The sequence below is a fragment of the Dromaius novaehollandiae genome, chromosome 5 (assembly GCF_036370855.1).
Source record: "Dromaius novaehollandiae isolate bDroNov1 chromosome 5, bDroNov1.hap1, whole genome shotgun sequence".
Taxonomy (NCBI): Eukaryota; Metazoa; Chordata; class Aves; order Casuariiformes; family Dromaiidae; genus Dromaius; species Dromaius novaehollandiae.
The window spans coordinates 62,657,399-62,683,920 of record NC_088102.1 but is presented as its reverse complement, the minus strand read 5'-3'; the positions used below and the strand labels follow the sequence as shown (position 1 = coordinate 62,683,920).

At 38.9% G+C, this 26,522-nt stretch overlaps 1 protein-coding gene across 2 annotated transcripts in view; it reads left to right on the top strand.

The window, feature by feature from the left end:
• TUB (TUB bipartite transcription factor) overlaps positions 1 to 26,121 on the top strand; it is a 174,958-nt gene extending 148,837 nt beyond the window's left edge. For both annotated transcript variants that reach the window (XM_064513061.1, XM_026104388.2), the window contains 9 exons: positions 5,370 to 5,537; positions 9,157 to 9,228; positions 10,155 to 10,276; positions 11,147 to 11,338; positions 11,897 to 12,009; positions 13,123 to 13,237; positions 18,504 to 18,602; positions 19,005 to 19,176; positions 20,568 to 26,121. In XM_064513061.1, coding sequence (XP_064369131.1) covers positions 5,370 to 5,537; positions 9,157 to 9,228; positions 10,155 to 10,276; positions 11,147 to 11,338; positions 11,897 to 12,009; positions 13,123 to 13,237; positions 18,504 to 18,602; positions 19,005 to 19,176; positions 20,568 to 20,701 — 1,187 coding nt within the window. In that variant the 3' untranslated portion in view covers positions 20,702 to 26,121. The remainder of the gene's footprint in view (positions 1 to 5,369; positions 5,538 to 9,156; positions 9,229 to 10,154; positions 10,277 to 11,146; positions 11,339 to 11,896; positions 12,010 to 13,122; positions 13,238 to 18,503; positions 18,603 to 19,004; positions 19,177 to 20,567) is intronic.
• The last annotated feature ends 401 nt before the right edge of the window (positions 26,122 to 26,522 follow it).

Genomic DNA, 26,522 nt, shown 5'->3' with positions numbered 1-26,522 from the left:
ATTTTGCCATAATGTTATTGTTTCAGTGGATTGTAATAACTCTGAGATTTTCTCTGTTAGGGTGTTTAGAAATATTTAATCTCTGTCCAATTTTGAGAAGAAGCTCAGCTCTGATCTGTTCTATTGTAGATTCTGTGTTTAGACAGGACAGTCAACAGGCTTTGTTCTAAGCCTTGTGTTTAGCCTGAATATACCCTTGATTTTGCACTTGCAAATAGGGTTAGGAAGCATATTTCTTTTCCACAGAATCATTTCGAAGGTTGTGAAGCTGAAGTAAAAATGCAGTGAGGCCCAAATGGATACCCAGAGCTGTGCTTGGAATGCTCTGCTGATGCTAGTGCAGAGCCCCCCTGTCAAGGTCTTGTACTTGTGTAGCTTCTCAGAAAGAAATGTGATAGCTATGTCTAGTTGAACTGACAGGGTTCACCAATACTCATTTTAGCATCTAGCCATAGGAACAGATCAAAATGGTTAGAAACTGTTCAGCAGAAAGCTGATGGGGATATAGGATAGAGGAATGTATGCCTTGTGCTGTGGCCTTCCCATGAAGAGATTCCACTAATTGCTACATTGGAACAGCAAAAGAAGGTCTCAGCTTCATACGCCTTATAATGTATTGTCATTACTAAATCCAGTGAAATCGAAGGGATTTTAAGTTGTTGGCCTATCCTTTAAAAACTGAAGTTTTAAATAGGCATAACGTGACACTATAAAATGCGTGAAGGCTTAGATTTGTTTATCATACATCATGAACATTAAGCAAAATTTTTCCATTTTATTCATTTTCCAAGGCTTTCAGTAGCAGCTCTCCTATTTTATTTTATTTTATTTTATTTTTCATTTTATTCCTGTTTATCCCATATCTTTTTCTCCTTCCCTTGTTTCAGTGCTGGATCTTTTGAATTTTTGTGTAGATAGTTGACACAGTAGGTGGGTGGAAGGACAAGGAGTCAATGAGGCAAATAAAGTGAGAACATAGGGAGAGATCCACCTTGAGTCATCATGACTGTGCAGGCTTGGGAGTGCTTTCAGACATTAGGTGAGTGAGAGTAAAATCATTTTTGAACTGTGACTTACCAAGATACACACACGTGACCTGATATATATAAAAGTGTATGTGTGCTTACATTTAGAGTAATTTTACATATGCAGCATAAATAGGTTTGTGCATGCCTGCACACACACACAAACGTTAAATAGCTAGTCCTGTATTTGCCACAAACCATCTACAGCATCAAGTATCTTCACTGTCCTTTGTACAATATTACAATGCAGCAAAGATTTACTTTTTGTTTTTTTCATTTTTTTCTTTCTCGCTACATCTTCCATTTCCTTAAGTGGGATCACCAGTGGAACCACTCATAATGCATTCATAACACACTCTACCAGTGATGCACTCTTCAGAATGCTGGGATTGATTTTTCTTTTCTAAATATGTGACCTACCAGTGTAACCTTTGTCCTAACACCTAACGATACGTGATGTTCCTGACAGCACAGGATGTGAGCGCAGATGTTCTACAAGCATCAGAAAGAGCAGCCTCAGTGCAATTAGCTTGGACTGTCTAGTGCTGTTGGAGGCATTCAGTGTTGCTGCAGATCTGTCTGCTTTGAATTAATTAAAGTGTTCTGTTCTTTTTGAAATGGGTTCTCAAAGTTACGTTTGTAAGTGTGAGTGTCCAAAAGCTAATAAGGGGCTTGATATGCACAAGGCATGAGCATCTTGTTTATGGGTGCTTAGCACATTTGAAATTCAGAATATTAAGGTAAGAACCTAACTTTAGGCAGACATTTAAAAAATTATGGTTAATGCGGATAATGTTGTTAAAAATACCACACTGGATCTGAGCAGCTGTCTGTCTGTTGTAGAGCACCTTTGCTGGAGCAGTATCTCAAAATAAGTCACTTTTAGGAAAATTGCTATTCTGATCACTGCCATATTATACCTGCAGCACAGGGAATTAGACCATTCAATGTGTATTTTATCCTTGCTAATGTACTGTACCTATGCATGTTTTTATTCCCCAAAATATATATGTTAATTTTTGGATACCGTAAACCCCTTAAGTTCCATGTGTTTGTTAGTGCTTCTGTCAGTGTCACTGCTTAGTTGTCTGCAGTGATTGCTTTTTTCAGGTTTGCATTTGTTGCCTTTCAGTACAGTAAATGACCTGTTGAAAATCCTTATTCCCGTATTGTGAGAAAAGATGAATATAATGTCCAATTTAGCCTGTCTATATCTTTCATTGCTTACTTTTCTTGTATTTGGTTTTGACCTGTTCTTTATTTTATTTGATTTAGGCTGTGTGAGATTAAAGTATGGGTATCTGCAACATCAGTGTAACACATTACATGAGTTAGAACATTACTTACCTAAGAAAAATATAAGTAGTAAATAAATTGCAGAGAGATCTTGTCTATTAAGGGCCTAATGCTTTTCGGTACCTTTGATCAATAATTTGAGGAGAATTTAAATCTAGGCTGGCAAAGCTTGCTGAAGAAACACAGATTTGTGGAGTTGTGAATAATCCAGTTGTTTTCCCATAGCAATCTGGGTATTCAGCAAACTAGAATTAATCCAGACAAATGTATTTTTATAAAACTAGATACAGGTTTTATATTTAGTAGTAAAGCATGTGGATTGCACTTGCAGCTTGGCAGACTGTATCCTGGGAAAGAACAGCTGCCGAAGGAAGACAATCAAGGAGAAAGGATTTCTGTTACGCGGTATATTGCATAAAAGGCCATTACTGAAATACTTGTCTTCCAAACTTCAAAGGGGATATTGCAAACTTCTGAAGAATTCAGAAATATTTGAAGAGCAGAGTATCTGAAGGCCAGGAAAAAATACAGAGACCTAAATAGTTCAGTTTATTTAACTTATCAAACATACGGTTAAGAGGCGTTTTGATGAGGACTGACTTCTAAAAGAAGGTAACTGGTAGTATAGAAGTTCTGTTGACTAACAGAAAAAGGTGTAAAAATAAACAAGTGGCTGGAACTAGCTAGACCAGTTCAGACTCTAAGTCATACGTATTAAAAGGGATGGTTATTTACCATTGGAACAATTATCACGGGGTTGCAGTGCATTCTGTATCACATGAAGTGCCTGTCTGAAATTGTCATCTACAAGTTGATCGAAACATTCTTGTGGACTTCAGTTAGTCTAGGGGTTTGTTCTTTCCAGGTTGAATGGACAGATTGTTTATTTGTTGTTACTATTACTGGAACTAAAGCAGAATTTACAGGATTGATGCAGAAACCACCAAATAAAGTTCTGCGTGCTGCAGAGGAATCAGTAATTCCTTGTGACCTTGAAATCTAAGAACTTGTGAAACATCAGTCACGTCTCTTCTTATTCACCTCTCTCTTTTCCTTTTAACCTGAAAGTTTTTAAACACTTCTGCAGTGTAGAGCTGTGTTTCATTAGGTAGTTGCACAGACAGTGCTGTTCCTGAGGGTGTTTCCATTTGTGCTTCGCACCACAGTGGCAGTGACAGCAAGTATGGAAAAGTACAGCAAAGCATGCTAAATGTACAATTCAGTTGTCTTTTAATGCAAGTTGACAGCTGCTAGCAAAGAGGGTTGAAATGGTATGTTCAGAGACTTCTGCTACAGATCACAGTCTGAACAAATCCCATTCCCCCTTACAGCTCCCTCTAACAGGATTTACTCAGCTCTGTGTGGTGTGAGGAGCACCATATTCTGTTACTGAACTAGCTCTTTGTAATGTTTGCTAATTCTCCATCGGATTGCTGATTAACAGGCATTTCAGAACACCAGCAGTATATAGGCTTTGATTATTTACTATATCTATAAATGATAATATTACCATTTATATTGGTGCAGAAATGCATTTTTATATTACCAATGTAGTAATATATATCAGCACTATATCTTAACTAGGAGCTGAAGTACATTTGCACTCTGATGTTTTAACTTGCTATCCTGAAGAAAAAAAAGAAGTTAGATTGTATTTTCATTTTTCTGTCTTCACAGGCAATTTACAGTAATAAGGAGGTAAATTCTTTCAGACTGTGAAATTCAGAACCCAAGGAGTTTTTATTTCCCTCTTTATATTTTGCTCCGATCTTTTAATTGTATGGCAATGTACTGACTCAGCAGACATATTTAGGCTTGTTAACCTGCTGTTTTTCCTTATGTGTGCACTGCTAGATCTACACGTGAGTTTCCCAGGTTTCTGAAACTTTGAAGCATTGGTTGGCAATGACAATCCTTGTGTATTAGGGGATACAGCATGGTATGGGACTCAGATATATCTATTTCTGAACCAGTTCTGTGTCCTTTGTAAAGTTGCATCCATTTTCTTTATCTATCCAGTGACTTTGTTTAGTTTTCAATGTCTCTGGGGCATGGACATGTGTGTTTTGTGGGTGAGGAGGGCAGCAGTAAAATTCTGATCATGGTTATGATCTCTTGGAGATTCTCTAGTGCAAGTGAATTATAAGGCAGTTCCACTTATTAAAATTGGCACATAAAGATGAGCAACAAACACTTTGATTCACATGTTTAAACACCCATTTAAGGCATCCAGGTGCTGAATGATGTGCCAAAGAATGGCATTAGTACCTTGCATAAATAGATTCCTCTCAGAAGGAGAGAGGAAATCTGCTGTTTGTTTGGGTCTCAGTGACAGACTGAACAACTCTGGAATAATAGACTCTAAAATAAAGACTGAGGAAAGTTGAAGAAGTCTACAAATGTTAACATTTTAAAAATGCATCTACTGGAAATTTTTAGTGAGCATTGTTACGATTGTTTTGTTATGTGGAACTCAGAACTCTCATATTTAGAGTTTTATATTCTAAAAATTGTGTGTTCTGATATCTTGGCATCCTCGGAGTGCACTGGAACCAAGGTCTGTCTCTCACAAAAAATGGAGATGCTGCAGACAGAGGTGCAAAGGCTTGAAGGAGACACATATGTCTTGCCCTTCTCTCTTGCTGATGCTCACATGCTTCACACCTTGCATATCCTGGATATCTGGGCCTCATTCTGGGCATACGTTTGAGGCAGTTCAGATGTGAGCATTCAGAAGCCGAGTGGGTTTTGCGTGATGAACTCTGTCTATACTGATAGTCAGGACTACTCCTTTCTAGGCAACAGCTCTTTCTTAGGTAGCTCTGACTACTTAAAACAAATCAAGGGACATGGAGCGGGGGAGATGTTAGTACTTGCGAAGTGAGATGCTTGCCTTGGAGGCTGTTTTAGTCCCATTTAAATCTTGAAAATATTATTGAATATGAGCCACTGAGCTTTGTTTCTTAGAAAACATATTTTTTGCAAGTGATTCTCTTCTCAGTAACTCCTTGACACAATGGCAATGAAGTTTTTTGCTGTTGTCTGAAGGAATTGATGGCCCAGCTGCTTTTCAAGAGGATGTTCAGAAGATAGGAAGTCAAGTACAGATTCTCACTATTGGACAATTGAGCCATGATGAAGATGATGGAGAGAAAATGGCTAGTGGCCAACAGCAGCAGAACAAACAGGATCTTAGAACAGCCATGCAGAAAAAGGGTGAGTAGCCAAAGCTGCCTCCTTATTCTTATTGCTTGCTTTACATATGTTGGTGACTCCTCCTATTCTCACTGTCAGCATTATCCTAAGCAAAGATTGGGACTCTGTGTTTCTTCTCCCTTTCAGTTTAGGCCTACTGCAATAAGCGGTAGTCTATAATATTACCTCCTTAACAGTAACGACGTTCTCTCTTGGCCCGAGAAACAAGAGCTCTCCAAGCTATCAGGGATGTGGCTTTTGCATCTGTAATGCAGTACCACTGTTGAAGCACCAGGCAGATGTTAATGCTTATATCCATCTGTTCGCATTTTGACATTATACAACTCTGGAAATCACATACTTGAGGGTTGAAGAAGAGTCTGGAATAACAACATTTAAACTAGAGCGTTAGTTTTAATTTTGCTGTTAGTTAAACTCTGTTCATGTTTTCACAATGTATGGTATTGCTTGCAGAGGTGAAAATGACGGAACTGTATTCTGCAGCATTTCTTGGAAGTACGCATAGTTCTCAAATGTGCTGGATTTTTTTTTTTTTTAAGGATGTGCATGATTTGGGAGCTAGATCGTGTATGTATGCATTCATGCATCTATTCCTTCCTTCCTGTAGCATTATTATCTTTCATCAGACATTAACTGTAGGAAGGAAGAAATTCTAAAATCTTCACAAAGCTTTTTCTGAAGGCAATTGCTTTGGAGTTCTTCTTCAGTGTATAGCCTTTGAAGCTAAGATGGCTTGAGCCAAGACTGCTGTGATGCTTTAAGAATAAACTCTTTGTTTATAAAGAGAAAAATGTAAGTGCAAACTTGACTCATCTAGAATACACTATTCATACCTAAATGCCAGCCTCTCGACTGCAGAGCAGTTCTCACTAAGATTCATTTTTTCTGGGATATTATTCTGCAGATGTGAGCAACTTTGTCTGAAATGGGCAGGTTTTCTCCAAGTGTGGCACTTCCTGGGCATTTGAATTGGAGGCATGTTGGCATGACTAACAAGTTCTGATCTGTGCAGTGATTGTGTTGTCTTAGAGCGTGGCTCAGAATATTTATTTGCCATGCGCACTTCTTACTAGTATCCCAGTTGCCTTAAAAATTCTCAAATTAGGTCAGAGCTCTCTGATTTATTGCTTTGGGGGGCATTTCTATTTTTGATGTTTTTTTCCAGGTTAATATACATTTTTATTCTCTCTGGTTTTTGGTCTATTTTCACTGGAAGCAATTTTATTTTCCCCTTGATTGTTTAATGTTCTTAAATGTACAATACAACCTTTTCTTACCAAAGTCTGCGTATACTCCTGATCAGAACAGAGCAGCTAAAACTGATCTACTGGTATGCTTACAGTCTATGCGGGGGCTTTTGTTTTAACTGGGAATGCTGGGATTTACTTACTTTTATTAACAATAACGCTGTGCTCTGTGGGACACAAAGAAGGGTATTAAGACAACACTGCAAGTAGTGGTGTCTCCATAAAGTATTTTTACACTCATTATGTGGTTTGCCCCTTGATGCCAGTGGAGGAGGCTTGGCAGACAGTTTGAGTATCCCAGGACTCATGGGAACCTTTAAGTAGAGCTAGGGCTTTTCATAGGAATTCCTAATGCTGTTTCACAGCTTATGGCACATCCTTACAGCTGTGTGCCCATTGGTCTAAAGAGCATTTAGAGTTGTTATCACCCATCAATCCTTGTCTTACGTGGAATAGGAGCAAAAGGAGAAAACTACGTGGGGGAGTGCTAACTGGCCTAATGGGAAAGGCCAGGTTGATTCCCGTTAGATGTGCTTAGCCCTGATTTATTCCTGTTCTGCTCTTTAGCAGTAACTTGATGGAGAGAACTTTTATATATCTCTTAGCAGGATGTAGCTCTGCTCTCCAAAGATCACCCAGAAAGTCAGTTTTTGTTATAAGACAATCCGAAGAGAATATGCCACTTGCAAAGAGAAGATGCCACTTGCAAGCAAATGCCAAATGTTTTATTTGATTTCTCCATCTGTTAGAAGTTGCCATAGCTAGAATCATTTTCTTCCTGCAGGAAGTATTCATCCTTTTGATTTCAGTAGTCTTAGCATGTAGACTTCCTTGCTGGCAAATGAGTCACTAGGACAGAGCCAGACTTCCTTAAGTTTTAACACTGAATAACTAACATCTAGTCTTTACATTTATCAGTTTCCTAAATGTCTCTGTAAAGACTTGGAATGCAGCAATTTGGTCTTAATTCTTTGCCACCTGAAGCTACGGCTGTTTCAAAATTCAGGGAAGTAATAGATTTGATTTCTGGGTCCAAGAATAAAACAGGAGCTCTTTGAAGCATTCTTCCCCCCAGGTCCAGAGAGCAGGCTTTTCTAAGACTGGCACAGAAGTTTCACCGCCAAAAAAATTAGTGGTAAAATTGTTTGCACAAATACAGAAAGTAACCGATTATGTCTAGCATATGCAAGCACCAGCTCTTCTGCAGATGCCAGCTGAGAAGATGGCTTGCCTAGATTAACCATGTATATTTGGCTAGAACATAGTTGTCATTATTAAGAAATAATGCTTGTGATTAATAATGAGTGAGTTGTGCAGAATTTGAAAATACATCTGTGGACCTGTGAACTCAGGCTTCCCTTGCATACCAGATTCTATTGAAAACTTCATGCTGCCACACTGTGTGGTGTATGTTCAGAGTGGGGAACTGAAAAAGGGGATAATGGGACCATTCATGTTGCATCTGCACGAAATACAAACATTGTATATGCTTGTATTTCACCTTTATACTCTTATTACTTTGCTCTTGTTTCATTATCCAGTATACATCTGGTGTCAAAAGTTATTTTAAAGGGATATGCATTGAAGTTATTGGAAGCAGCAACAGCATAAAAATATATTTAAAGGCTTTTTAATGTCATTTTTCATTCAGTGCCAAAAAGTTGAACTGAAGAATATCATTACTGATAACTGACTCCAAATTTTATATTTCTGTGCATTAGTTTGATTCAGTCTCTGCTTGTTGCAGATCAATATCATATTTCAGAAAACTAAATTGCATGCAAGTCTCTATGCTTATCCCTGGAAGTACCGGAAGAACAATTTAGAGAGCTTAAGAAAGACAGTGAGCAACAGCTGCCTAGCCATCCAAGAGGACAAATTGGGCACAGGGATTTAGGTAGAATTTAGGCCATCTGAATATGATTCTGGATACTTTTTTCAATGTTACTGAATAAACATTTGTGTAGAACTTGGGTATATCATTTGTGTCTATTGATTTGTGTATCTGCATGTTAGAATTCAAAATAAGGCCAAAAACTTGCCATGAAAGGCACATAGTACACAGAAAGGTTTGCGATGCAACCATTTAGCATGGGTGATGCATTATGAACCTTCAGTTCTGCGATTCAGGTCTTTTTGATTTAATTCAAAGTACTGAAAAAGAAGGTGACAGCAGGTATAAGCAGGTGGAAGGTAATTTGTTTGTGCAGAGAAATGTGAGTTCCCTAAGGCATAATTGAAAGTTCTGGCAGCAGCATTATGACCCCATCCTGCAATCCCTTAGTCCTGTGAGGAGTCCTGTTGACAAGTTAGACTTGTTTGCACAATTGAGGGTTTGCAGAATCAAGCCCATGGATTTTTTCCTTTCCCAGATCCCCATGCAAATACATCCTGGTCCACTTCCACCTCCCAGTCCAGTCTTGTCGCCCTGGATCATGTTCCTGGTAAGTACAGAAGGAATAAGTTAATTACGCCCATGCTGCTTGGCTTCTGAAATCTTTGTATTTCATTTATCCTTCTGCATCTGACTTACCAGTAGTGGAAATTCTGGACCAATGTTTTTCTATCCTTTTTTTTTTTTTTTTTTTTTTTTTTTTCTTTTTTTTTGAAAAAAGTCTTGTATAGTCTGCCTCTAATTTGTGGAGTTTAGACTTTGAACTTAAGTACAGGGTGGCTTCATCTGCATGATACTCCTTGAAAAACTAGGGCTGGCAAATGTCCCACCTTCTGCTGCCAAGGCATCTTTGGTGTTCAGAGTTCTGTTTCCTTTGAAATGTCTGAGGTTTGGGATTCTTGTAAAGTCAAATTTTTAAGTACTCTATGGCAGTTCCTTTGGCCTACGCTGATACTCTGATTTTTGCATCAAATAAATGTACAAGCGAACATTTCATTGATATGAATGTTTCTTCTCACTGTAAGACCTGCTCCTCATGAGATTGCATAGGATCAGGTAAAAGTGTGCTGTAGGAGGGTTCATATTTTAATTGTTACAATTTCCATATAGCTGTGATGCATTGTACACTCAGCTCCAATTTCAGGTTTAAGATTTTGTGTTGTGTTAGAAGCACCTGACTGGATAAAGGAGGTTTGAATTTCAGTTCCAAGCTGTGTATTGTTTGTGTTTTGTTGGGTAACTCGGTGCTCTCTGTAGAATGGAAATCATGGTATTTCCCTTCTCATTTGTTGAAATGTTTTAGGTCCTCAGGGCAGGGACCGTCTCACCCATGTATTTGTACAGTGCCTCACACAAGGAACTCCTCCCTACACCCCATCTCACCTGTAAGCCTCAGGGTGCAACAATAAAATAAATGATACTTTTCCTCACGTATGTATTTTAGGATTTCATATAAGTGCATTGCTTTCTCCTCAGGCATTTCAAGCAGCATGAATTTTGATGAGGAAGAGGATGAGGAAGATGAAGACAGCTCTAGTTCTTCACAGTTAAACAGTAACACCCGGCCTGGTTCTGCCACGAGCAAGAAATCCAATAAGGTAAGGGGTCAGTACCAACAGGTGAGGGTTACTATGTGCTGTGTGATTTCAGAGTGCAGTCAGCATAGGCCTGGCTTTCTTGTTTCATTTTTAATATGCACTATCCCTGAGGTGATTTGCTGTGATAACTCTCAGGGTTCACAGAAGGAAGCAGTGAAAATAATGACTCGGAGAAAAGAATAGCAAATATTGTCTGAACTTGAATGAAGAGGAAGGTAAACAGTCAATATTTACCTTTCTGCCTCTCGCAGGTGCACAGAAGGATCTTTTGTCTCTCTTGCCTTCTTCTGTGCAGTTTTCCATCCTGTTTTCGCTCCTACTGTCCAAAGATAAAATAAGACTTTGAGATGTTTAAATATTCTAAGCCACAAACACTAGCTAAACTACTTGATGATGCCCTGCTGTTTTCTGTACTGTACCAACTTCTCATTTCTCTTACAGCTTTCTCTAGCTTCATCTACCTCTCTCCAGCCCATTTCTTCCTTTTGTCAACAATCAGCACTGTCCTTCATTGGTATGACTTCTCAAAAGAGAAGCATGTTGAGATGGGGAGGTGTGGGCCAGAGATTGTTCTGTGCCATTCCAGCACTCTGATCGTGCAACTGCCCTGTTCTGCCCTGCCAAATGTGGCCTGAGTACTAAGCATCAGTGTCCCAGAGATCTGCTCCACAGGCCTTCGGTAGCCAAGAGCCCAACTGACTGTATGGGAAGAGATCCTTAACTTGAGAAGCTGCCCTGAAGGACATACATACATACATACATATATACGTATTTTCTTTTTAAGTGCAGCTGTCATCAAATGTCATTCCTTTGTAATTATGACGTTGTGTCTTAAAGTTGAGGAAATCTGAGTGTTGTTTACTGTTCTAGGAAGCAGCCTCAGCCCCCAGTCCTTCCACAAATGAGCCTCTCATAGACGTTGATGACCTGGAGGAATTTGCTGTAAGACCTGCTCCACAGGGTGTCACTGTCAAATGCAGAATCACAAGAGACAAGAAGGGAATGGATCGAGGGATGTACCCTACTTATTACCTCCACTTGGAAAGGGAGCATGGTAAAAAGGTCATAAAATAACTTGAATGGCATATCAGTTGCATCTGAATATAAAAATTATTAAAAGTCTGAAGAAGTCTAACAAGGAAAATATAATCTTATATTTTAAATATATATTCCCTTTCCCTACACTGTTCCAAAAGCAAAACAATAGTATCACTTTGTTCCACTTCCTTTCTTCGTGTATATCTAATCTTTGGCCTTAAGAGAATCCATGCATGGCAGCTTAATGTGACAGTCAGCAGTTGGGGCTCTTTGCATTCTGTGGTTTGAAAAGCCTCTATTTTCAGTCCCGCTGGAAGAGCCAGTGCGGCTTAGAATTAAGCATTTAACAAAATAGTTCAGGTTTAATTATTTAAACCATAAATAATGGACTGAGTCATTGAAAAGTCACTCTCCCTTTCTGGTTTTATCTGTTTTTGCTAAGTCCCAGGTGACCTTCTGTGACTTTGGTAATGATGCTGGAAGACAGAAAAATTGCCTGCGGTTTCTTTATATCAATGCAAGATATAGTGTGTGCTAGCCCCTTTGGCATTCTAGAATGTGATGTGTTTTTTCACTGCTTAGGTGTTTCTATTAGCTGGAAGGAAACGGAAGAAGAGCAAAACCTCTAATTACCTCATCTCCATAGACCCAACTGACCTGTCTCGGGGTGGAGAGAGCTTTATTGGAAAACTGAGGTAAACACTGATACATCTAAGATTTTTTTCTTTTCTTCTTACATAATACAAATTTAATTTGAAATTAAGAAATCCGTAAGCCACTGTGACTTCTTAATTATAGTCTTGTCTATAGCATCATGTGGTAATTGTCTGAAAGTTTTCAGGTATCTGAGGCGTTTTCGAAATGTCTCAAGTACTTAAGAGACAACATCTTATTAAAAGTCAGGAGGATGGATGCTCTTAGAATGCCCAAAGGCCACATTCTCAAGGGTGCACAGGCACCTAAAGATGCAGACAGTCTAATGGGATGTTCAGAGTGCGTGAGCAGATTGCGTCTAGGGCCTTTTGATATAAACACTTTTGAAGCTCTTCTCTTAGATACTCTGAAAATCTCTTGTCTTTTGCCTTTTACTAAAGGCCCTCATTATTTACAAGTAGTGCAGTTCTTTCAGAACCACATGCTTCTTTTCTACCTGTCACCCCAGCATACGTCAGTCCGTTGTTCATATCTACCTGGTGTCTCTCAGTGTATGTTTAGATTGTCTATGCCTGAGGAAAGGGACCTTACCACCCCTTGTTGTTTGCCTGCGTGGATCTCAGAACCTTGTGCGCTACTGCAGTACAGACACAGGATGAAGATAATATAGTATTAATGTGCTCAAAGCCATATTTTGCACTCATTTGTGTGATATCCATTTAAATAGTAAAAGTTGACCTTATTTATAACTTTATGAAAATCATTGTCCATAGTCTAATAGAGCTAGTAGTCAAACAGGTAAGAGAGTAAATGTTTTGTTAAAGAATAAACATATTCTTAAAAACCAAAACCAAACCAAACCAAAACAACCCACCTCAATGTTTCCTTACTGCCTTCTTGAATTTACTAGTTTATAAGATGTCATGAGAAATCTTTGGGGTAATTATAGGGACCTTTACTGTACTCTGCTGTACTGTACCTTTACATTTTTGTTATGGCCTGTAATCCAGGAGTTGCCATTCAGTTGTGATTTGAGATGACAACTATTTGTACTTGATATTTGTCTTTCTTTTAGGGCTATAATGCAGTAAAGAATAGATGGTTAGGCAGTGTTACTGACAAAAAGCTATTTGTTTTTCCTTTTTTTTTGATAGATCGAATCTTATGGGAACCAAGTTTACAGTTTATGACAATGGAGTAAATCCAATGAAAACAACAGCAAGCCTGGAGGTGAATATCCTGCGTCAGGAGTTAGCTGCTATTTGTTATGTAAGTACTGCTCACAGGCAAAATATGCAAGAAAGAGCAGTTTAGTTTCTGAAATAGCATACTGCATTTCCTTCTCACTTAAATTACGTAAATCAGCATTCATTCTTTGACGTAATCAGACACCTGATCTTCACTAGAGAAACCAGGAATTTCAGCCGAAAGTAGAGGTGAAAAACTGTGTGTGCAGAGCCAGGTTGCCCAGTTCTCACCTTCAGACAGAAAATGTTGGAGCTTTTATGTAATGCTCTGGGAAGGGTAGGATGCTTCACAGCCATGCAGGCACCATCTGAGAGAGCCTGTTGACTTGGGAGGACCGGTTATGCAGATGGAATTACTGCGCTAAGGCATTGACATTTTGACATAGTAAGGCAAAATGTAATGAGATATTGGAGGAGGCCTCTCTGATCCAAAACAGAGGTAGCTGGACAGCCACGTCTGCAGCAGTGGCTGAGAGACTTGGGATCAAAGCTCTGGAACTCCTTTCTGCTAGGAAAAAGAAAAGAGAGAAGAAAATCCGAAATGCACCTGACTAAGAGAAACTGGCCTACTATAGAAGGGCACTAGTCAGGGATAATGACAGCTGTGAATCAGGACTTGAAGCACAGTTCTCTTGTTGACGTTGGATTATTAACTGTTTTGGTGAGGGTACTCCTTCTATCCAGAAATTCCTTGGTCTAAGAAGCTCTTCCAGTCAAAATTGGTATATATGCTTCTACAAAAAGTTTCCTATTTTCACAAATCAAAAATGTCCGACAAAAATACCCCCAAACACACTTTTCTTAAAAGCTAATGCCCAGCATTCATCAAGGATGCCTGGAGCTCTGGCAGGTCGAGATCCGACTGTCAGAGCATATCCTGTACAAATCCACATATTGTGTTCCTGGAAAGGTCAGTCTCAGGATGTGGGAAGCAATGTGCCTGGAAGCTTTCAGGCATGAAAACTAAAGCAGAGAGCCATCTTTTCCCTTGTAGAGTGCTGAAAGCACCGAGGGGCAGCAATATTAACTACTAGCATGTTCTTTTCCTGCTGCTTAGAGTGCTGTTCTTGTGTGAGTATAGTATAAATGGCATATTTCTTCCCATGCTCTATTATTCAGGCACTTGGCCTCTGGATTCATGCACCCGTGCCCTGGTACCCCAAAGCCTGTTGGAGGTTCTGATGCAAAACACTCTGAGAATCTCAGGAAATCCATATAACGGGACAAAGTCCATGATCTCACATCAGCTTATAGTTGGACTGAGGTTTCAGTAGGAATGCAGAAGAACTTACACATTTAATAGAATTAATTTTACTGGTTTATATAGGAGGGCATTCCCCGGAGCCAGACAACTGATCTTCTGGGACAAACTGGAAATACAAAGAGAAAATAAAAGCAGTTTAAAAAAGCAGTTATACATTGAAAAATTTAGGCTTTGTTTGTGCAAGTCAACAACAATGACATTTGAACCATTAACGTTACCAAATTAAAAATTCAGTTGCAGTTTAGTGGAGGTAACTAGAAGTGTAACATGAGTACTGGAAAGAACAGAGCCATTGCCACTGTTTGGAGAATGTGGCTAAGACTAAGTATGTTTATATATGCCTGTTTTGAGGTCAGCAGTTTAAAACTTGCACATTTATATAAGAAAATGACTCATTCCATTGATATTTTAATATTTATGGAGTAAGGTAGCAGGCTTGCAGGTATGCTATTGCCATAGGACAAAAGAAAATCTTAACAATATTTCATTAATAGTCAGACTTGCTAAAGTGAGATTATTGTTCCTGGCTGTAGCAGAACCACAGCAAAGAAGAATGGCGTAAAGATCATTCCCAAAACACTCTTGTCCTTAGGGAACCTTTTAATTCCTGCCTTGAGTTTTTTTCTGCAGCAAAAATGATAATAAACAATATGTTGAAAGCACTACTATGCAGCTCACTGCCTTTCAGCTCATCTGATCAAATATCCATCTGGAGAGTGAGTTATGTCCACTTCTGCTGACCTAATGAACCTGACCTGCTAAATCATCTCAGCAGGTCTCGTTTATACGGGGAGAAGCTGGCAATGTGTGTACTGTTAACTGTGGAGTAACAATGTTGAAATCTCTCCTTGTGGAGCTCACCTGAGGACATTTTCCAAGCAACATGGATAAAGTTAGTGCAAGGACTGAGCTTCATCAGGTGCTCTTAACTGTTTTTACTCTTCCTGATGGCAGGCTAGCAAATTCATAAACCTGCAGCAGCACCTAATGGCTGATTCGAGAATTGCTGTGGTTTTGTACATAAATGTGAAGGAAAATTTATCGAGAGGCAGAGTGCTAACTGTACCATTTGCACCAGGACATTTTGTTATGGGTTCCTCTATATCCACAGAAGCTCACGCTTCAGTTGCATCTGATTCTGCAAGCACAGAGCTCAGCTGATATTCTGAGGTGTGGCTCAGATTTCTCTAAAGCAAAAATAAAACCACGTGTTTCTGTTCAGGCCTTAATCACTTGCGTTGTGATGTAATGTATTGGGGTTTGTGGGTTTAGACTTCCTATGGAACAGTAGTTTCTACAGACTATTTTAAGAGCAAGGCACACTGTTGTGTGAATCGAGTCCAGAAAGGAAAGTGGCTGAAGTCAAGGAAAATTTGGGGATAACTAAAATAATCATGAATCTCCTAGAAAGCTGTTGTCAAGCAAGCAGTTGGGATATATGGCACACTGCTTTTATCATGGTAGCTATTGCCATCCTAGTGAAATGCTTACATGAGTTCATGAAAGTGCATAATATTTTAAAAGCAAAACTGAGGAGAGGTTCTGTGCTTTTTCACTCAAGTTTGCTGTGATGCCTTCTCACAGGAGCTGCTTACTGACTGGACTGAGGCAGAGAGTACAGCTTCTAAGTAATAGCTGGCCAAGTCCGTAGCTGATTTAAATTATTAGAGTGCTGGTCAGTGGCATGGCTGGTGAGTTCCTGTGTAAATCAAGACTGTCAGTGGCATTAAAATGGTGTGAAATCAGAATTTGGCCCATGTTCCCCTAATAATGCCATTTGTAGTTCTGAATATACATGCACAAAATACTGGAGGGGGGAAATAGAAGAGAAGCAAGGAAGGACACAGAAGATAAGGGGGATTAATTTTATTTAGATGCATATATATCGGAAGGGTCTGCTCTTATTAAAGTTCCTCTTCTGTCCCTGCTGTTTTACTTATGTATTCCATATTTATAGAATTTTAATTTTTTCCTTTTATTTAGCAAACAGGTAGCATTTGCAAATAAAATGTTTGATGTAATCAGAGATTGACGTATTGTGCAACTAGAAACCATTCCATTTCCCTATCATTTGGCAGAAGTATTGATTTGAGTGTTTCTGAGTAAATCCAAAGAACATGGTGCTGTTGTTTCAGAGGGATAATACTGCTTGTTGAGAGGGAAGTGATTCACCACTATTATTTAATTTTCGCTTGAACAATGTCTTTAACCAGTAAGCATCTAAATGAATTGTATATAGTGTAACTGCAGCTTGATGAGAAGAGCTTTTAAGCCATTGCAGAGGAGACCGAAATTGACAGTAGTTAGTGGAAAATAGGCATAAGCATGAATCTTTTCTTAGAAATGGTCTTTTGCTATGCTCAGTCTCTCCTGCTTATAAAATCTACTGGCAGTCATTTCAATTTGACTCTCACCGTGATACAGAACCAGGTAGCTGCTTCGGACTGAACTGATGACATTGGTTTAGTCTGCCAAAGGCCTTGATGTACGTGCTTCAGAAAAGAGGTAGAACATTTCCCATTGCTGCATATAGTCATGAAGATGTATAAATATAGCTGGACTGCTTCAAGAGTCTTCAGCAAAATAACTCAATGGGATTTATCTTGCATGCATGAAAATCTTGGGTAAGTTGTGTAGAATCTCCAGATGGTTCGCCGAAACAGCCAAAGTAATTTCAAAGGTCTGACAGATGGCAAAACTTTATCTGCATGAGTAAATTTTAGGCGTGTATTTTCGGATGCTTCCAGTGAGTGGAAAACACTCACTGGATGTGTGGATTTTTGCATGCGAAAGTAGAGATATTGTAGAAAGCTTTGCGTTCCATAAAATCAGGATGTTTAAAGTAAATGCATAAAAGGAGAGATTGTGAATCACTTGTCACTTCTGAAAGTACCAGTGGTAGAGCCACATCAGGTGAAGCCTGGAGGTGACCAGTTCTTGGCATCTCGTGTTAGGTTGCTGGGAGTAGCACCAACGGGAATTTCCTTCCTGAGATTCCGCAGCATGTGCCCACAGCCCTTCACTGGGGAAAGGCAGAGGGAAAAAAATGCATGTGACCAAAAAAACAAAAAAAGGCACAGAACATGAAGGGATGAATTTTCAGAGGTGTAACTCTCTTTCATGTACTAGAATTAATGCTAAAATATACAATCAGATTTTACTGAGTGAGTTGGAAAATATCACCCTTTATGTTTTTCTCTTGGCATCGAAGAAGATGCCTTACTGAAATACATAGCCCCTGTTAGTTCAGTGAAAAAATTGCCTTATGTAAAAAAAAAAGACTTCAGGTGAATTTGGATTTTAGTGGTTGTTTTTTGAGAGGATAGTGCAGTGCTGAATGGTTTTGTGAAAACCTGGCTGGAAAGGCACCAAATCATGTTTAATGTAAGAATTTACATTTTCCATGGATATGTTGTTGGTGCCTATGTTATTTCTCTGCTGTCTCTGCCTTTATAGCTCAGAAAATGTGCATTCATGCTAATACGTTTGTTTTTTACCATCCCCATCTCTAAGCCTAACATATCTGAAGACTTTGAAAACCACAGCAGTGTTAACAAATGCTCTTACTGGCAGCTTCTGCTTGTTTGCTTTTGTGCTGACTTTGGAATAAATGGAGTTGGTCCCATATATTTAATTTTGTTTCTCATCAAAATATGTGATGGAATTTTATGATGTTTACATTATAACTACTATACTATAACTACTTTATTTTGGGACCTAGCAGTATCCAAGCAATCTGGTTATATGTCCTTTTTAACAAAGAGATTTTTTTTTTTAATTGTATTAAGGTTGCTGGCAGGCAGTTATAGGAGTGTTTGTGGAAACACTCTCCAATTCCATTTTTCCTGTTGTTGGAGCTTCTAAGACAAAGCTAGAATCTTTGGCAGCGTTGGTGAAGGTAGGAGTTTTGAGATGTTTTCTGAGTTGACTAACAAGTAATTTCCCTAGGCTGTCAATGTATCTCTTTTGCTGACAAGTTAACTTGAAAACAGAACGTGATGAATTCTTTTCTAAACATTTTTAGGAAACAAATGTCTTGGGGTTTAAAGGACCTCGCAAAATGAGTGTGATCATACCAGGAATGAATATGGACCATGAAAGAGTTTCCATCAGACCACGGAATGTAAGGCATGCCATCAGTCAACAATAATAACTTGAATTATTTTTCAGTTAGAGTTGTTGTTTTGCATCTCTGAAGGTTTAGAGGTTAAAATCACTCTGTGTTTGAACAGTTGTAGGACAATGGGATGTGTGACTAGTTCTCTCACTCACAATAGCAGTACAAATAATAGTATATTTTGATAACAAAAGATACAGCTAAGCTTTTCCAAGCTGTGGAAAGGATTCAAATGCACAGTCTCATTCAGATACCTCAGAGTTCTTTGTTGCATTCAATGATGCTGTGCTGAGAATTGAAGGGGACAGTTTAGTCTTTGGGCTATGATTTATGAACATGTTTTTTTGTGTGAATGTATTTTTTGCGTTGTGGAAGTGTTAAACTGAAGCGTGTATCTGGTGCGTGCAGGAACATGAGACACTTCTTGCAAGATGGCAGAACAAAAATACAGAAAGCGTCATTGAGCTGCATAATAAAACTCCAGTCTGGAATGACGACACCCAGTCATATGTTTTAAATTTCCATGGTCGAGTCACACAGGCCTCAGTGAAAAACTTCCAAATTATTCATGATAATGATCGTAAGTATAGCTCCATGAGTGAAATGTGTGGTAACAGTACTGCATATGCAGTCTGGCAGTGATTCTGCCCTTACTGTTGTTACTTGAGTGAATTCAGTTACTGCTCTCTGCCTTGTGTGGCTGTTACAGTTGTACAGATTGGGTGCTTAAAAGCTCCTGTTTGATACCTACTAGAAGTGATTCTGCCATGTGCTACCTTAGTTTTCTCCCTTTGCTGCCCAGGTTGTGAACTGAGCAGTAGTCTAGACTCCTTTCTGCTCTGAGCTGCATTACCTACTTCCAGTCAGCAGGACCATGGGACAGTGTCACTCCGCTCCAGCACTCGTAGCACATGAGTCCTTCTCCGGTTGGTTGTTTGCTGTGGTCCCCATACACTGTCCACCTGGAGCTGGTGGGGTCAGACTGGTCCCACTGCACATCCCCTTTGCCATTACTACTCTTTGTTGCTCTAGTCCTGTGGTACTCAATCTGAAAATGTTGGGACTACCTCTCACACCACCACTAGGACCTCACCTATATGCTGCCTTCCTCCAGCTTCCTATGGCCTCTTAGTTCTCAGGCTAAGGTGCAATTGTTAGAGCAGGGGAAAGACTGATTTCACACTACTTTGCACTTATTTTAGGCAGGCATAAATAGACACTAGGTGCTGGACTACACTGGGTAGACCAGTGCCATGCTTAGACAACAAAGGAATGTTGGAAACTGTGATAAGAATGGCTGCACCAGTCTCTGAGAGAGAGACTGGGTTTGAAACATGGATACATTTGCTGCATTTTCTAAAGGAGAATAATTAGGTCAGCTCCAGGAATGTAACAACATATTTCAGGCTGTGAATGAGACTAAGATTTCCTCTTGCTGACCAAAAAGTCCAGAAAAGAAAAAAAGCGGAGGAAAAACTTCTAAATTTCATATAACTGAGAGACATGCTTAGACCTCAATTGCAAATACATATTCTCTTCTCCCCCTTATCCTTACTTATCCACTTGCCTAAAGTAAGTGGTAATTGGGTTAGTCTGTTCTTGGTACATATGAAATTCAGCACTTGGTCTATATAACAAGCTTGCACATTTTATACAGAAGCAGGTTTTTCTCTGTGTTTATGAAATTTCATGCCTGTAAAAGCAAAGAACATTTTTCTGTGTAATTTTTTTTAAAAAAGGCAGTACAGGTTTTGCAATCCTTAATCACTCAGCTATTCCTCACTCAAGATATCCTTGCTTGTCTCTCTGATGTCAGCACATCTACTGCCATGACTATGTACGAGTTATATATGAGTGTGTTTTGTTGTGTGTTGTTCTGCTGGGCCAGAGGATGGTGTTGAATGCATGCTTATTTAGTAGCCGCTGTGAGCAAAAATAATGCTGTGTCGCTTTTTATGACCTTTCTTGCAGCTGACTATATTGTGATGCAGTTTGGCCGTGTGGCTGAGGACGTCTTCACCATGGACTACAACTACCCAATGTGTGCGCTGCAAGCCTTTGCTATTGCCCTTTCAAGTTTTGACAGCAAGCTGGCTTGTGAGTAAAGGGGTGTGGGAGAACATCCTCTCAGAGGAAGCAGTTTGCCATACGATTCCCAGTCTTGCTGGTGTCACTGATGGTCCGTACTAAACAGGTCAGGGAAAGTACGGTTCTGGAGGACCACTATATTGCTGGGGAGAAAATAAAATGAATCTTTTTAAAATTCAGGACATTCAGGAAATAATGTTTTCCTTTTTTTCCTGTCATATTTTTCTGAAAGTGGCATCAAGTTTGTGTAAATAGAAGTCCTATCTCATGTTCTTGATTATGTTATGGAGATCTGCCATGATGTACTGTACCGTGGCTCTAGTAGCACCTTTATAATGGTGTGTCTTTTTTAAAGCCAGAAAGCGCGCTTTCAAAAAATTTCTTTTTACATTTAAATATTCTGAGGCTGCAATCATACCTTGAGGTTGCATTCCTGCATTGGATAATCTGAGCTCCACATCCTCCAACATAAAAGAAAGATCACAACAAAGATGCACTTTTTTGAATTTGCAAGGATCTTGTGTAGCATAAAGCCAGGTCTGAGAGTTGAAAACCTATAGTGGACTGAACTTGATGCATTGCTACTGTATATGTAGAAGGGTATGGTGAATTTTAATTGCAGTAGGAGGAAATGGAGAAGTAGAAAGCACAAAATAATGTTGCACAAATCACTGGAATTCTGAGTTGTCATTATGTTTTAACATCTACATGCTTTTTAATTTGTTTAAAATGAAAATGTATTGGGAATACAGCAAAGGAAGAGGAAAACTCTGTAGATGCCAAGAAAGCATAACTTATGTTGAATTTGGCATGTTGCTCGTTGGGAACTTATATCCTTGTATTGCTGTGGTAATTCAAACACATATTTTGTATGAAGTGATATGAACAGTTGGATAAAGGCTCTCAGCACAGAATCTTATTTTAAGCAGACTGTGTACACTTGAGGAAGGTAAATGGAAATATTTTATTAAATTTGTCTGGCCTTTTGCAATTTTAAAATTTGTTGATTGCTTTTTTTTGGAATTTTCAGCAACAACCACTTTTCATATTTATTTACCATTGTAAGAATGCTTGAATCGATTGAAACTGTGTATGTCATTCTGTAGTGTAATGTAGTGCCAGCTACTGAGCTAAATCCTTCTAGGCAAATCCAGTTTATGTTGCATACAAATGAGAGATTGGCAGGACACTGAATAGCTTAAAATAGTATTTTCTTTTTCTTCATTTTTTTCTGAGTTGTCTGCAATATATAAACAAATACCATTTCAAAACATAAGCAAAGAGCAAGCCATTCTCTTCTCTTCTGAATATCTGAGAAGCCAAGAGCTGCAACTGAAAGCGCAGCTTAAAACACCTTTAAAAATAATGAATCTCTCTATATTGTTCTATACAGTACTATCCCAGATGGCACACAAAGTAATAGAATTTATATGTAGTTCACCAGAAGGGTATTGAAATGTGAGTGGAGTGAAAAAGTAATTGTGTTTTATACTGTGTGTATTCAGATCCCCCTTTTTATTCTTTATAGCCTCTTGCGTTGCACAACCAAAGATTTTATAATGAGAAAAGGAAATCAAATCTGTGTGTCTCACAGCTTTCAGTCCTTTTTTGACTGTAGGGGACAGGCCATAAGGACAGGTTGTGCCATTTGGATTGTGTAATTTTGACACATAAAGAAATAATGCTGTCTTCTGTTGTTTGCCTTCAGGTCTCTTTCCAAGTATACAGGCAAGGAAATTTCAGGGGACTAATATGCTTGCATACTAACAATAATTAGATTATTGTTGTTCACTTCACAGCTTTATTTGAAAGTCTGTTTTTTCAGATGGAGGTGGAAATAAATAATTGGCAGCTTTTTTTATAATCATCTTCTTTATATCTATGGGAAAAAAGTCTGCTAGCTTTGAACTGTTTTCTTGGTGGACTCAGCCTGTCAAATGTGATCTTTAAATAACAGGAGACTGTCATTTTTCTTAAATCTTTTTTGCAAGAAGCATTTCCACGTAACTGTATAAACTGGAAAGTCACCTTAGTTTGAGGTAAATGAGCAGTCAGATTCTTCAGTGAATGATCAAAACGATGAGTCAGGAACTGCAGTCTGTTAGTAGCACTTCGTATGTGGATGCTTTGTTTTCCCCTCTAGTTGGTGTTTTTGCACTGCCTCACATCCCCGTCCATGATATCACTTTGGATTTTAACACAAGGATGGCTCTTAAGCCTTCAGTTACCTGTCATAAGCCTTTAAACACTAGTGAGAGTTTGTTTAGCCTATTGCAAAAACAGGAATTCCCATTGCTAGTATTTAGGTCTGATTTGGATTTCAGGTATGCTGCAGCATGGGAATGGTTGAATCTGTGTGGCTTTAATTCTGTGGATCACCAGTAGTGTATTTTCGTTATAATCCGAGAAAGTGGGCCCTAATGTAATTCTCTGCCTCTCTCTATGCACAAAACTCTGTCAAAAGACCTAAGCGCAAGTCGTATGCTGCAAATACACCATCTGTTGGCGTTAGTAGTGAAGTTGGCTTAGGAAGATTTATTTTTAACCTGGATCATAATGGTCTGACTTGCATCTTGGCCCCACAGGGAACTGGCACGAAATGGAAGCTCATGTGCAATGAATTTCTGCGCAAGAGTGTGAATGAGGAGCTGGGGAAAGGCAGAGAGCTAAACTTCTTGGGGCAGTTTTGCTGCCAGCACATTGTGTAGCTTCACTCTTACTGCATGTTCTTTCCCGGCCAGTTTTTTTTTAACCTGTAAACATGCCAGGAGGAAAGCGGTGACTCAAATTCCCATCATCCTAACAGAATCTGACAGCCTCAACAGCCAAGGAACTGCCGAGGAGAAATTTCCCACTGTAAATTCAGGTCACTAGAGGGGAGCGTTAACTTGGGACTAATAGGAATGAGGAGCTCTCATGAAATCTGGTGTCAGTTATGGTAGTATTTGTGTCTAGGGTCCCTTGCCAAAACCCTGATTCCTCAATGTTTTTGAGCCAAGGTACTGTGTTCTTTTGATTGACCTGTCATCATCTGCTCTAAAAAGCAGTTGCTTTTAATTTAGACTGGCATTTGTATAATTTGAGAGGAATACTTTCTGCTGAAGGGCAGCACTACAATGTAAAGTGATATTACTAGTTTTCCAGCAGCTCTCCGCATTTTGTTTTCTTGACTACTTGATGAATTTGCAGGTTCTGTCTGAACATACTCGCAGGTTCCGTCTGAACGTATCTGAGATGACACAGTCCTCATGAAATTAGGTTTTCCTGCACACCTGCAGTATACTCCTGGCAGCAGTACATATTTTCAGAGATACATACATACTAAAATAACCTAGGAGTAGTTAGTGGCACAGCTGTATTATAGTAGCTTCTGGAGTGGCTGCATGTCAGTGTGCAACAGGAAATAAACCTTGTCCACTCAGTGTGACAAATACAAATGGTAGCAAGCCATATATTTCCTTCACGTAGTTCCAGTGAGTATTTGGAATACAGTAGATTTAATATTATTTAAAATCTCAATATTGATGTTTTTTTGCATCTGCTGTTGATTTTGGCAGAGTGTTGTAAACAAATTCCTTGCCCGAATTGCTTAGAGGCAAATGCTGCATGCTTTAATGAGAGTTCTTAATCTAACTTGTCACTCTGTTTACATCAAACAGTTTCTTCCTAGCCCTTTATCTGATTTTCTTCATCTCTCATGTGCTGTTGCTCTTCATTCTCTTCACAATCCCTTTATCTTTTCTTCAAGGATGTGCAACTCAAAAGTGTTTATTTTGACAGTATTACTCAGTGATTTTTCTACAGATGAATAACGCCTATAGTGCACATCCAGTGATGCTCCTACAATAGAAGCCTTATCAAAGGGTTAAATTTGGCCCTTTGGCTTTTCAGTAGAGTAAATTAACACATTAAAAGGTAGCAGATAAAAGAAAGCTTGGCTAAAATGTAATCAGAATTTCTTTCAGTAAACATTCAGTAACTAGTTTCCAAACCATTGGTTGCAATCAATGAGCAGAACTGTTCACAAGCCTGGAAGCAAACTGTTATACAAATTCTCTTTGTAGTCTTGCCTTATTTTTCCTTTTTCAAGGTGTCGAAAGTGATTCTGTGAACTGAAATGTGTTGGTGCCGTCAAATAGAGTTTGTTTTCTAGAAGGGAACCATCATTCTGCTCCTCTTATAGGATAATATATGGCACACAAAGGTGCATTCATCCCATAAAATAGTAATGTCGTAGGCCATTGTTATGAATTCTGATGCTCAGAAGTCTGTGCGAATGGCTTTCTAATAATTACTGGGCAAATCTCTCACTATTCAAGTTGCCTTACAATAGTACCGGAATTCCCAGCTGGCTCTCCTCATGAGGTGCTAGAACAGAGAAGCTTTAATGAAAAGGGCTCTATAATGTAGCTTCACGATTGTGGACCCAAATGACACCACAGAGCTCTATCTGTCATGATGAGCCAATGCCATCAATTCTAACACTTCCTGGCTTTTTGCTCCCCTTTGATGAACAAAAGAATTCAGAGGGACTTAAAATGAGCATAAACATCAGAGAAACATCTCTGAAAGTACAAAGCATTAGACCTACTTTTCTACCTATAAAAATCTCACCCTACATGAGTAAGAAGAATGAGATCACTTCAGTCCTTCAGTAAAGAAATTACCTCCCAGTTCTTGCATCTTAGCTTTTTGCGATTTTATTACTATTTATTTTACATAAGGAGGCAATAAGGACTGGATGCTGTACAGTCACACAGCATACAAATTCTTGCCCTGAAGAGATGAAGAATCTGAACCAGTATCAGAATGTTTTGTCTTTGGTTATATTAGTAGCACAGGACAGTAGGTTGTCTGGTGTTTTAGGCAGAGACAGTTTCTACTGATGTTTGGCGGATGTTGGAGGGAAGATTTTTAGTTTCATGCTGCGGAATTCCAGATAGCCCCCTACTGTCTTGTTTTTCTGCTGTTTCTTTTTTTTTCTTTCTTCTCTCTCTTTCTTTCTTTTTTTTTTTTTTTTTTTTTTTTTTTTTTTTTAATGTGCTCACCGATAAATTGTGGCCAATAAGAACAGCACATGTAATAGAACAGCGATCACATTTATTAGAATTATGGGCTGACGGCTCTCAGATTTCTCACATGACCTTGAACTGGAGTTCATCTAACTGCAGATCCAGGCTCCTCTCAGATGCGCCATTTCATGAAACTGGGTTTGTGGTGTTCATCATGTATGAAACATCCCTTTTAGGGTTCTACTCTGTAAGTATTCAAAATTAATTGTGTAGAGATTTTTCGGTTCTTACTAGCCCAGGAGCTATGAAAAGGATCTGCACAGTTATCTCAATGTTTTGGTATTTTGCTATGAAATATAGCTCAGTAGCTGATACTTGCAAATGCCTGTGTACTGGAGGAAAAATGCATTAAAACTTATTTTATATGTTGTATGCTTTTTAATTGCCTAAAAGTTATGGATTTCTCTTTTTCAATAAGGCTATGTTTCTCCACACCTTCACTGAAAAGACTTGAATTAACTGGCTCTCTTGAACTCTTTAATGGAAACAGTACAGTGCTTTTGCTAAGTTGCTTTAGGAAGATGACACAATTCAGAAAATTACGCTTATGTTCCTGAGGAAAAAAAGCTTTCTATTCACTTTGTAATTTGGTTACTGGAGAACACAATGAAAGATTATCATTGGTTACTGGAGAACACAATGAAAGATTATCATTGGTTTTATATAAGCCTTCAGCGGCAGTTTGAAAATTACTCTGACAAAAGCTTGCTTGCAGATGAACTGGAATGTTTTAAAGTCCTATTTGAGAGACAACCTACTAAGTAAC